We start from the raw sequence: 12,871 nt of genomic DNA, 5'->3' as shown, positions 1-12,871 counted from the left end.
GAGCATGTTTAGAAGCTTAAAAGACGTTTATAACTTGCCCTGTTTAAGCCTGTTGGATGCTAACGCTAGCAGGAGGATAACACGGTGTAGCAGCACTGATTGTTTTAGTTTTTTTTGCTACTGCCAGCATTCCACATTTACACACAACAGAGCTACGTGTTTTCGGGTTGAATGGTGGTCGACTCGCTCCCCTCCCTAGCGCCTGCGAGCTGAAAAACCACCCTTGCTACTTTGGGCGGGCTCAGCGTCAGGAAGTATCGCGTGATATCAGGTCTCGCCATGTAACGAATTGCTTCACGGCACTGCACACATACTAACAAGGTAGCAATGCAGTTTTTCACACTATCGTCATGGCTGAGCCGGCAAAGAAGAAGCAGAAAGCTAGGAAAGCATTGTCGGAGGAACAGAGGAAGAGGAAACGGCAGACTGACCGAGAGAGGAGTCAGACACGAGTAAACATACACTCAAAAAAACCAAGTTAAGTCAACTAACCTTCATCATGTTATTTGAACACAGCTTACATGTGTTGGTTAAACATAATATTAGTATTTGCATTCAACTAATTTAGTTTAGTGAGTATATATGTTTGTTCTTAGTGTATTCTACATTGGTAGATTGGTCGGAGAATCGGCACAGCGGGGGCGGTATTACATTCAATTTATCTCACTGTTGTGACGAAAAGAGAGCTGAGCCAGAAGGCAAAGCTCTCAATCTACCGGTCAGTTTTTGTTCCTACCCTCACCTATGGTCATGAAGGCTGGGTCATGACCGAGAGAACGAGATCCAGGGTACAAGCGGCCGAAATGGGTTTCCTCAGGAGGGTAGCTGGCGTCTCCCTTAGAGATAGGGTGAGAAGCTCAGTTATCCGTGAGGAGCTCGGAGTAGAGCCGCTGCTCCTTCACGTCGAAAGGAGCCAGTTGAGGTGGTTCGGGCATCTGGTAAGGATGCCCCCTGGGCACCTCCCTAGGGAGGTGTTCCAGGCACGTCCAGCTGGGAGGAGGCCTCGGGGGAAGACCCAGGACTAGGTGGAGGGACGCCCAGCTGGGAGGAGGCCTCGGGAAGACCCAGGACTAGGTGGAGGGACGTCCAGCTGGGAGGAGGTCTCAGGGAAGACCCAGGACTAGGTGGAGGGACGTCCAGCTGGGAGGAGGCCTCAGGGAAGACCCAGGAGTAGGTGGAGGGACGTCCAGCTGGGAGGAGGTCTCGGGGAAGACCCAGGACTAGGTGGAGGGACGTCTAGCTGGGAGAAGGCCTCGGGTAAGACCCAGGACTAGGTGGAGGGACGTCCAGCTGGGAGGAGGTCTCAGGGAAGACCAGGACTAGGTAGAGGGATGTCCAGCTGGGAGGAGGCCTCGGGGAAGACCCAGGACTAGGTGGAGGGATTATATCTCCAAACTGGCCTGGGAACACCTCGGGATCCCCCAGTCGGAGCTGGTTAATGTGGCTCGGGAAAGGGAAGTTTGGGGTCCCCTGCTGGAGCTGCTACCCCCGCGACCCGATACCGGATAAGCGGACGAAGATGGATGGATGGATGGACATTGGTCAAATACTTCAGTAGAACAAAACTCCACCTCGATATATCAACTCATATAGGTTTAGTCCGTTATAGTAATGTCAGTGTTGTTGAATGAACTGATGTCAATCTTGCTGGTTTAATTAGTGTTGTTTTCATTGCTAGGACAAGAATGTATTGTATATGATCAAACATGCATACAAAATGACAACATGCAAATCCATTTTACATTTTTATTTATGCAACATCGGGCTTTATAAAACATTTTGCCTGCATTACACACATAGCCAATTGTAGCAATTAGCTACTGAACAACTTACCAGATAACACAACAAGATGTTCTGATATCAGTATCGGAATAGTGCCAACAATGATAGCAATACTATCACATCCAGTACGGGGATAGTACAGCTGTTAAAACATAATAAAATGTAACAACACACTGGTATGGGATCGGTACTTGGCATTGGCCAATACACAAGTTTGGGTATCGGATATCAGCAAGGAAAACATTGTAATCTTGCATCTCTAAACTTACCAGCTTCTTCTGGAAAAGTACAAACACATTTTTCGCATAAGTAGAAATATCTCAGACCTGTTAAAATATTTTTTAACTTGTAAACTAAAAATCCTTGTGAAAACTAGGATAACGACAAAAAACTGCCTTGTAGACATCATACTTTAAGCACATGAGCTTGTTTTTTGGGGAATTGTGCTTCGGACAACGAGCTCTGCCCATCCAGATTAATGGGAATCTTCTGCATCGCTTCGAAAGTGCAAAAAACAATCTGCATAGTAGACTTCTACTTTGAGCAAATGTACTCCATGAGCTTGTTTTTTAGGAATTGTCTGCCCATCCAGATTCATGAGAATCTTCTGCAACACTTCGAAAGTGCATTTGAGGTCTGCTGGGTAACTCAGGTTCAGACAGGATATTAGTCCAGATAACAAAAGCACAGGAGTCCCCAATGTTTCCTAGCTCACTGAGGACCTCCACACCTTCGATCAGGACACCGATGTCCTCTGGGTTATCTTCAGGCTCCGCACCCTCCTTCAGTATGCCATACACCCCCATCACAGTTTGCTCCATGGAAGCACTGGCCTCCAGGTCTGTGTTCTGTGGGATGTAATGGGTAACATGTTGTGTGTGCTTGAAGCTATGACGTCATTTCAGCTCTGCACATAGATTAAAATGGTCAGTCCAAACGTACATACACACTAATTAAACACACTTAAGAATATTACCGTATTTTCCGGACTATAAGTCGCTCCGGAGTATAAGTCGCATCAGTCAAAAAATGCATCATGAAGAGGAAAAAAACATATATAAGTCGCACTGGACTATAAGTCGCATTTATTTAGAAATGTATTTCACAAAATCCAAGACCAAGAACAGACATTTAATCTGGAAAGGCAAGTTATTAAACTACCCAACAGCCCCCAGAACAAGGGGCTGAATACGGTAGGTGTCCTCTACGTTAACGTAACACATTAACAGTTATTAAACTACCCAACAGCCCCCAGAACAAGGGGGCTGAATACGGTAGGTGTCCTCTATGTTAACGTAACACATTAACAGTTATTAAACTACCCAACAGCCCGCCCAGAACAAGGGGCTGAATACGGTAGAGTGTCTCTATGTTAACGTAGCGTAACAGCACTGTTGACGAGCCTCTCCCAGCAGCACGTTGTTCAAGCACCCATCTGTGGACTCCTTCCTCCAGCTCTGGCCGTCTGGATTTCAGCGCGACTAGCTTTCTTTGTTTTCTTCATTGCAGTAAGACTAACCTTTTCTCCAGTCCCTCACAAGTTTCTCTCTCACTCCAAACTCTCCTTCTGCTGCTCGATTACCGTTTTCGGCTGCGTGTTTTACTACCTGCAGTCGCCTGCAGCTTCTTTTCTTTCTCAGTTGTCTTTAGGAGCAGCATATAGTCGTCACAAGCCTAGAGCGCCTCTCGCGGCTGTAGACGGTAATGTTTTCAGCATGAAATAACATTTAAAGACATGTTACATTATATATATATTTTGATATATAAGTCGCACCTGACTATAAGTCGCAGGACCAGCCAAAGCATGAAAAAAAGTGTGACTTATAGTCCGGAAAATACGGTATAATTCATTTATACCAAGTCTGTTCTGAAAAGACGCAAATTCCTTTTACACACTGCACCTTAAATACCTTGTGGTTGAGCTTTACCAACCACAAGCGCCTCCTTTCCTCTGATAACGTCTGGCATTCCTCTCCCTGGTTTTTAATAACTTCTGGAAGTCGATAATATTCCAAATGTTTTTCTCGGTCTGACCTATTGGTACAACCTGAAACACGGCAATAATGAACCATTTTCCTTGACGCCGTTCAGGATCTACTTCAGTGCCTGTGCTTGGTTGTGATGCGGAGTACCTCCAACATGACGACAATATTATATTAACCCAAATAGAGATAATGAAATCAATCATTTTAAGAATGGCCAAATGAATGCCACGACTGACCAGTGGAAATGTAATACCAAGGAAATCATCCGTATGATCTAATCTTAGGTTAGAGGCAGAAAAATCACATGTAATTAATGAATTGAAGCTACAGATGTATCTTGAACTTGCTTCTTGTTATTACCTTGCCAGAGCTGCTGCGACAGACATGTTGCCCTCCAGTTTTAATCTTAACGTTATTAGTTAGTAACGTTATTTAGCCAGACCCCTTACCGAAAATCTCAAGGCGCGCACACACACTCTGCTAGAGTAGTGCAATTGTCGGAAGCTGGAGCTGGGAATGACGTCATACCAGAGTTGAATGTGTTCCACTTAAAAGTCTGATTTTCATTGTTTTTGTTGTGTATTTAGTTGCCGATGTGTGGAGAAGGAACTTCGTTGACACTGTTCTTGATTATAAGAAGGTTTATTACATCAGAGATTCAGCATCAGTTTACAGACTCCATGGACATCTGGAGAGACCCAATCTTCTGCCTTTTGTTTGTGTGAATCCCGTATATATCCTTTACATTGTAATAACATACGGCGTGATATGTGTAAGTGTATGATTGGAGTAGGGAACTGACCAATCGATACCTTTTCTTTGGCACAACCCCAAAAAACCCCAGGACTCCTCTGTCCTGGGGGCCATCTGTTCATGTTAACAGCCTCCAAATCCCAAGTCAAAGTGTTAATCGTCAGATACCACATTTTCATTAGCTGTAGCCCGGTTAGCTATTGTTAGCAATACCAGTTACTAACAACGCATTACGCCGTTTTTTGTGCATGCAAACAGCGTAACAACACGTCCACAGATAGAAGTTGAACATGCCTGTGTGAACGACTGATTTAGTGACACAAATAAGACAGAAGTGCTTATAACTTTATGTTACTGCAGCTTTTCACGACTGTTGATACAGCGGGCAGGCATGTTGGGTTTTGAACTTGGGCTACTGCGAGGTCGGGCGTGTTTACGACTTTGACCTCGTTAAAACTGAGTTGCGAGGTAGATAGAGACGTGGCATTAGCTACAGCCTTTGCGCTATAGCTCGAGCTTCTCCTGGCATTAAAAGTTATGGTCACTTAAGCCTAACGTTAACCGCTCAAAGCCATGTTCAAAATACATTTCACTGTGGCTACAACTAGTTGCTGGCACTCTCCCCTCTTCCCCTCCTGCCCCGCACACTGTGTCTAATTGCAGAGCAACTACGTTTTATTTATTTATCGCCATTTCTTTTTACATGCAGCGAAAAAAACTATTACGATAAATAATGTGCGGGGTGTAAATTATTGAAACCTAGCAAGGCGCAGTTTAGCTAACGTCAACGTTAACTAGCTAAGGCTGAGAAAGAGTGACACACATCATTATATTGTAACATTAGCTAGGCCAAGAGAAAACTTGCACTGAGAAACGTCTCACAAGGGCCAATGACTATTCTATTATTTATATTATTATTACTATTATATGACTATCACTCACCAAGTTATTTAAATAAATTCATGTTTAAATATACTGTATGTATTACGTACACGTGGATGGAGGATGGGAAACAATGCAGCTGTAGCTAGTCATTCCGTGTCCGTTAAAGCTTAGTGTGTCGCTAAATGAATGGGACTCTATGGAGCTAGACGCTAAATGAATGGGACTCTATGGAGCTAGACGCTAAATGAATGGGACTCTATGGAGCTAGACGCTAAATGAATGGGACTCTATGGAGCTAGGCGCTAAATGAATGGGACTCTATGGAGCTAGGCGCTAAATGAATGGGACTCTATGGAGCTAGACGCTAAATGAATGGGACTCTATGGAGCTAGACGCTAAATGAATGGGACTCTATGGAGCTAGACGCTAAATGAATGGGACTCTATGGAGCTAGACGCTAAATGAATGGGACTCTATGGAGCGAGACGCTAAATGAATGGGACTCTATGGAGCGAGACGCTAAATGAATGGGACTCTATGGAGCGAGACGCTAAATGAATGGGACTCTATGGAGCTAGACGCTAAATGAATGGGACTCTATGGAGCGAGACGCTAAATGAATGGGACTCTATGGAGCTAGGCAGCTAAATGAATGGGACTCTGTGGAGCTAGACGCTAAATGAATGGGACTCCATGGAGCTAGACGCTAAATGAATGGGACTCTATGGAGCTAGGCGCTAAATGAATGGGACTCTATGGAGCTAGACGCTAAATGAATGGGACTCTATGGAGCTAGACGCTAAATGAATGGGACTCTATGGAGCTAGACGCTAAATGAATGGGACTCTATGGAGCTAGACGCTAAATGAATGGGACTCTATGGAGCTAGAGGCTAAATGAATGGGACTCTATGGAGCTAGAGGCTAAATGAATGGGACTCTATGGAGCTAGATGCTATATGAATGAGACTCTATGGAGCGAGACGCTAAATGAATGGGACTCTATGGAGCGAGACGCTAAATGAATGGGACTCTATGGAGCTAGACGCTAAATGAATGGGACTCTATGGAGCGAGACGCTAAATGAATGGGACTCTATGGAGCTAGACGCTAAATGAATGGGACTCTATGGAGCTAGACGCTAAATGAATGGGACTCTATGGAGCCAGACACTACATTTGTCTCCTTTGCCTGATTGTCGTTGAGAAATCTCAGATTTGATTGTACCTCTTTCTAGCATGTGTATTAACAGGGAGAGTCTAACCTGTCAGCTGTGCTGTATTAACAGGGAGAGACTAACCTGTCAGCTGTGTTGTATTAACAGGGAGAGACTAACCTGTCAGCTGTGTTGTATTAACAGGGAGAGTCTAACCTATCAGCTGTGTTGTATTAACAGGGAGAGACTAACTTGTCAGCCGTGTTGTATTAACAGGGAGAGACTAACCTATCAGCTGTGTTGTATTAACAGGGAGAGACTAACCTGTCAGCTGTGTTGTATTAACAGAGAGAGTCTAACCTGTCAGCTGTGTTGTATTAACAGGGAGAGACTAACCTGTCAGCTGTGTTGTATTAACAGGGAGAGTCTAACCTATCAGCTGTGTTGTATTAACAGGGAGAGTCTAACCTGTCAGCTGTGTTGTATTAACAGAGTCTAACCTGTCAGCTGTGCTGTATTAACAGAGTCTAACCTGTCAGCTGTGCTGTATTAACAGAGAGAGTCTAACCTGTCAGCTGTGCTGTATTAACAGAGAGAGTCTAACCTGTCAGCTGTGTTGTATTAACAGAGTCTAACCTGTCAGCTGTGTTTATTAACAGAGTCTAACCTGTCAGCTGTGCTGTATTAACAGAGTCTAACCTGTCAGCAGTGCTGTATTAACAGGGAGAGTCTAACCTGTCAGCTGTGTTGTATTAACAGGGAGAGTCTAACCTGTCAGCTGTGTTGTATTAACAGGGAGAGTCTAACCTGTCAGCTGTGCTGTATTAACAGAGTCTAACCTGTCAGCAGTGTTGTATTAACAGGGAGAGTCTAACCTGTCAGCTGTGTTGTATTAACAGGGAGAGTCTAACCTGACTCAGAGCTTGCCGTAAAGCAGTATCTCTGGCCGTATATGTGTATGACGTCATTGACATTTTAAAAGGCTTTTTAGAACAAAAAAGCCTCTTTAAAATAATCTAACACCCAGCAGTGTGTATTTTCTTAGCCTGCCCTTTCAAATGCAACATTCAGATTACTAGACAAAAAATGATATCCTGAGAAAAGTGGATGTTGAGCAGTACAGCTCCATAGACCTCCATTCATTCTGCACGGGCCTGTGAGCGCCCCCTCTAGTGGATCTCTGGTGGAACTGCAACCAGGTCAGAAGCCGGAAGTAACGAGAGACGTGGACCTTCTTCCCTTATTAGACATTATTTGATCCAACCAACGTTGTGCAAATGAGTAGCGGCCGGCTCGGCTCGCCGCCTCTCAAAATCTGACGAAAATCTGTTAAACTGACCTTTGGCGATCTGAAATGAAGACAGATTCAGCAACTGCACGGCCTGTTTCTCGCTGAAAATGTTTTCAGAAACACGTTTCGGTGAACTATTTTCGTAAAATACGAGATTGTATACTCCCATTGGCGTTCGTCCAATCAGCTGCCGGTTGAGGGCGTGGAGCAAGCGGCCGTTGTTTTGATTAATCCACTTCTCATTAATCACGTTTTACAGACAAGAATGAATCATTTAATGAAGGTGAACACCATTCATTCATGTAATTTAAGAAAACTCCTAATTTGCTAATCAAACACAAGCCCAAGTCTATTTGTTGAGTGTAGGAGCTGCCAAATATCTGTTCTGAACCTGTAGGGGGGGCTCTATGGAGAAACCTGTAGGGGGGCTCTATGGAGAAACCTGTAGGGGGGGCTCTATACAGAAACCTGTAGGGGAGCTCTATAGAGAAACCTGTAGGGGAGCTCTATACAGAAACCTGTAGGGGAGCTCTATACAGAAACCTGTAGGGGAGCTCTATAGAGAAACCTGTAGGGGGGGCTCTATGGAGAAACCTGTAGGGGGGCTCTATGGAGAAACCTGTAGGGGGGCTCTATGGAGAAACCTGTAGGGGGGCTCTATGGAGAAACCTGTAGGGGGGGCTCTATACAGAAACCTGTAGGGGAGCTCTATGGAGAAACCTGTAGGGGGGGGCTCTATGGAGAAACCTGTAGGGGGAGCTCTATGGAGAAACCTGTAGGGGGGCTCTATACAGAAACCTGTAGGGGGGAGCTCTATGGAGAAACCTGTAGGGGGGCTCTATGGAGAAACCTGTAGGGGGAGCTCTATGCAGAAACCTGTAGGGGGGGGCTCTATGGAGAAACCTGTAGGGGGGCTCTATACAGAAACCTGTAGGGGAGCTCTATAGAGAAACCTGTAGGGGAGGCTCTATACAGAAACCTGTAGGGGGGGCTCTATACAGAAACCTGTAGGGGAGCTCTATAGAGAAACCTGTAGGGGAGCTCTATACAGAAACCTGTAGGGGAGCTCTATAGAGAAACCTGTAGGGGGGGCTCTATACAGAAACCTGTAGAGGGGGGGGGGAGCTCTATATAGAAACCTGTAGAGGGGGAGCTCTATAGAGAAACCTGTAGGGGGGGGGCTACCTGCGAGCAAAAAGCCAGAAAACAGCGAAGAAACGGCCCAAACTGCAGAGTGCCCCTTTAAGTCCGATGAAAGAAGTAATTAATAAATTGGGGTAAGATTTGACAGGCCTTAGGGCCTTATTTTAGACATAATTCCTTGCACTAACCAGACCTTCCTCCACAGCTCTGTTGAGGAAGGTCTGGCAAAGCGAGACTATGTAAGCACTGACTCACGTGTACATGTTCCTCTCTGTGAACATGACCGTCGTCTTGTCATCGCGGAGTCTGAACTCGACGTGGGAGCTGGTGACGTTTGGAAGCAGCGCGTTGCCTTTGTCGTGGTCAGTGACGGACCAGACCAGGACCCAGTCCCCGAAAATCTGCAGAGAGAGGGAGGGAGGGGGACAACATTACAGAAAGGATCCCTACAGAGATAGACCTTTTAGTTAAAGAGTAAGATCCTTTTAGTTTAACATGAAACAGCCTCAAAATCACCATCACCAAACTACACCAGACTCCATGTAAATAATCAGGACTTTTAGCATGTATAGAGCCAGCATATCTCCACCAGACTCCATGTAAATAATCAGGACTTTTAGCATGTATAGAGCCAGCATATCTCCACCAGACTCCATGTAAATAATCAGGACTTTTAGCATGTATAGAGCCAGCATATTTCCACCAGACTCCATGTAAATAATCAGGACTTTTAGCGTGTATAGAGCCAGCATATTTCCACCAGACTCCATGTAAATAATCAGGACTTTTAGCGTGTAGAGAGCCAGCATATCTCCACCAGACTCCATGTAAATAATCAGGACTTTTAGCGTGTATAGAGCCAGCATATCTCCACCAGACTCCATGTAAATAATCAGGACTTTTAGCGTGTATAGAGCCAGCATATCTCCACCAGACTCCATGTAAATAATCAGGACTTTTAGCGTGTATAGAGCCAGCATATCTCCACCAGACTCCATGTAAATAATCAGGACTTTTAGCGTGTATAGAGCCAGCATATCTCCACCAGACTCCATGTAAATAATCAGGACTTTTAGCGTGTATAGAGCCAGCATATTTCCACCAGACTCCATGTAAATAATCAGGACTTTTATCAGCGTAAAACACACTTCATTCAAAGTGGACAGAAACTAAATAAAATTATAAAAAGCCGTCTTGGTTTGATTTTCTCGGTATCAAAGACACGGTATTGGTATCGGTATACACAGGAAATATTAAGGTCAATCACTGGTAAAAACATTAGGGAAAAGATCCTTTTTTTGAAATCGTCATAACAAATCACAATGATCTAAAAGAGTCGGGGCTTATTTCAGAAAACATTCTCCCTAATTTACTTCCTAAACATCTAATACATACAACACAATACATCCTGTTTTGTATCTAACTGCTCTCCAAAGAGACAATATTATCGAATATTATACAAAAATCGCTGCAAAAAGGTGTGTCTGTGTGTACGTGTGTGTGTTTGTGTGTGTTTGTTTTACTATATTTGTGGGGTCCAACAACCGGGGAATACAGTAGCCTATACTTGTGGGGTCTGCACAGCCTTGTGGGGCCCAAAATGCTGGACCCCACAAGGTTAAAGGTCTGTTTGAGGGTTAAGACTTGGTTTTAGGATTAGGGTTAGAATGAGGTTCTGGTTAGGGTGAGGGTAAGGGTTAAGGTTAGGCATTTAGTGGTGATAGTTAAGGTTATGGTAAGGGGCTAGGGAATGCATTATGTCAATGACGGGTCCCCACAAAGATAGTGAAACGCACTGTGTGTGTACATGTGTACGTGTGTGTGTGTGTGTGTGTGTGTGTGTGTGTGTACCAGTCCTTAGCCCTAATTGTAGGAGCAGAATCAGACTCACCTTGTGTATGTCTTTTGTTTGCAGCGTAGCGTTCAGACCTTGGCAGTCTTCGGGGTCCGCCGCGGCGGAGCTGCCGATCGCCGCAAGCAGCAGCATCAGCAGCACGGCTCTCGTCACAACACTCATCCTGCTCTGAGACAAAAAATCAAACGCACCCTCTGCTCTCTGTGGGATCTGTCGGGGACTGCACAGCGAGGACAGGGAAGCAGGTCGGGTTTATAACGGCCCCGGGACCCCGGCGAGGGTCCAAAGTGTGCGTGTGCTCACAGTGTTATTGAACTCTGAAAGGCCTGTTGATGTCAGGCTGCATTTTTGTGTACAAAGTTAAGAAAACCTATGAACCAAAACAAGTGATGGAGAGCACGTCCCACTCATTTGAGCATATTTACTTTGGCTCACTGTCTCTCTCTTCAACCTGGGACCCTATCTTTCCAATCATTGGTGTCTAAGAGACTAATCTCCAATGTAAACCATACTATATTATACTATACTAGCTCAGGCAAATAGTAAGTGACTTTTAAAGGGCTTTTAAGCCGGGGAGTGGAGTTCATGTCCTGAAGAAGTTAAGGAGAAAACACAAGACTTTCACCAGGAAACAGGTGTTCATGTCCTTGAGAAGTTAAGGAGAAAACACAAGACTTTCACCAGGAAACAGGTGTTCATGTCCTGAAGAAGTTAAGGAGAAAACACAAGACTTTCACCCAGGAAACAGGTGTTCATGTCCTGAAGAAGTTAAGGAGAAAACACAAGACTTTCACCCAGGAAACAGGTGTTCATGTCCTGAAGAAGTTAAGGAGAAAACACAAGACTTTCAGCTACAGAAACACAGCTACTAAACTAAACCTAAACTAGCCTAGCACATAACATTAATGGTATTGGTCTCCTCTCCCTGCGTGTTACGTTTAACGTGAGAATGAGACTGTCCTTGCCTGGATGAGAGTATGTCTTTCCTACCACAACAGCTGAATGCTCCGGAAAAAAATATTTGAACTGTGCAAATAGGGCACACACAACATTTTGAATGAATCTCTGAATGAATCTCCACACAGCTGTAGCTGGCCTTTGTATCATGAGCCAAAAACAAGGAGTAACTGACATATAATCAATATTTGCTTGCTGTTCACCATACTTACATCCATTATAAGAACACCTAACCAAGGTCAAGTCATCATGGTGTTTGTTTTAAATGATATAGAAGACCTTTGGTTGTTCCTATTTAGTGCTATAATGATCAGGATAGTGCGGCAACACTAACACAGTTAAACAATATGACAGATAAGTTACTTTGCAGTACAGTATGTACAATATGAATAAATACAAGACATATTTTCTCAATAAAGACAATAATAACTGAATACAAAGGTATATTTATTGTTTAACAATAAATATATTATGTTTAACACTTTTGCAAGGCACTGTATTCGTGTCATATTCTCATTAGGGGCTGAGCCCCCCCTAAAGGTCTGGTCCTAGAACCCCCCCTGGTTAAGGGTTAAGGGCCACCAAACTGCTCAAGATGCACAGTCAACAATCTCGACTTGGATTATCCATCCATCTTCGTCCATCCATCTTCGTCCGCTTATCCGGGGTCGGGTTGTGGGGGTAGCAGCTCCAGCAGGGGACCCCAAACTTCCCTTTCCCGGGCCACATTAACCAGTTCCGACTGGGGGATCCCGAAGCGTTCTCAGGCCAGGTTAGAGATATAATCCCTCCACCTAGTCCTGGGTCTTCCCCGAGGCCTCCTCCCAGCTGGACGTGCCTCCACCTACTCCTGGGTCTTCCCTGAGGCCTCCTCCCAGCTGGACGTCCCTCCACCTAGTCCTGGGTCTCCCCCGAGACCTCCTCCCAGCTGGACGTCCCTCCACCTAGTCCTGGGTCTCCCCCGAGGCCTCCTCCCAGCTGGACGTCCCTCCACCTAGTCCTGGGTCTTCCCCGAGGCCTCCTCCCAGCTGGACGTGCCTCCACCTACTCCTGGGTCTTCCCTGA

General features: G+C 45.0%; 1 protein-coding gene across 1 annotated transcript in view; it reads right to left on the bottom strand.

The window, feature by feature from the left end:
* LOC144529228 (saxitoxin and tetrodotoxin-binding protein 1-like) overlaps positions 1–11,011 on the bottom strand; it is a 19,224-nt gene extending 8,213 nt beyond the window's left edge. Inside the window, exons 1-2 of the mRNA XM_078268232.1 lie at positions 10,886–11,011; positions 9,250–9,395 (exon numbers count right to left, since the gene is read on the bottom strand). Of these exons, the coding sequence (XP_078124358.1) occupies positions 9,250–9,395; positions 10,886–11,011 (272 nt within the window). The remainder of the gene's footprint in view (positions 1–9,249; positions 9,396–10,885) is intronic.
* Positions 11,012–12,871: the final 1,860 nt, after the last annotated feature.

The sequence above is a fragment of the Sander vitreus genome, chromosome 14 (genome assembly GCF_031162955.1).
Source record: "Sander vitreus isolate 19-12246 chromosome 14, sanVit1, whole genome shotgun sequence".
Classification (NCBI taxonomy): Eukaryota; Metazoa; Chordata; class Actinopteri; order Perciformes; family Percidae; genus Sander; species Sander vitreus.
Note: the sequence above shows the minus strand (reverse complement) of the source record. Positions and strands in the feature narration are given on the sequence as shown.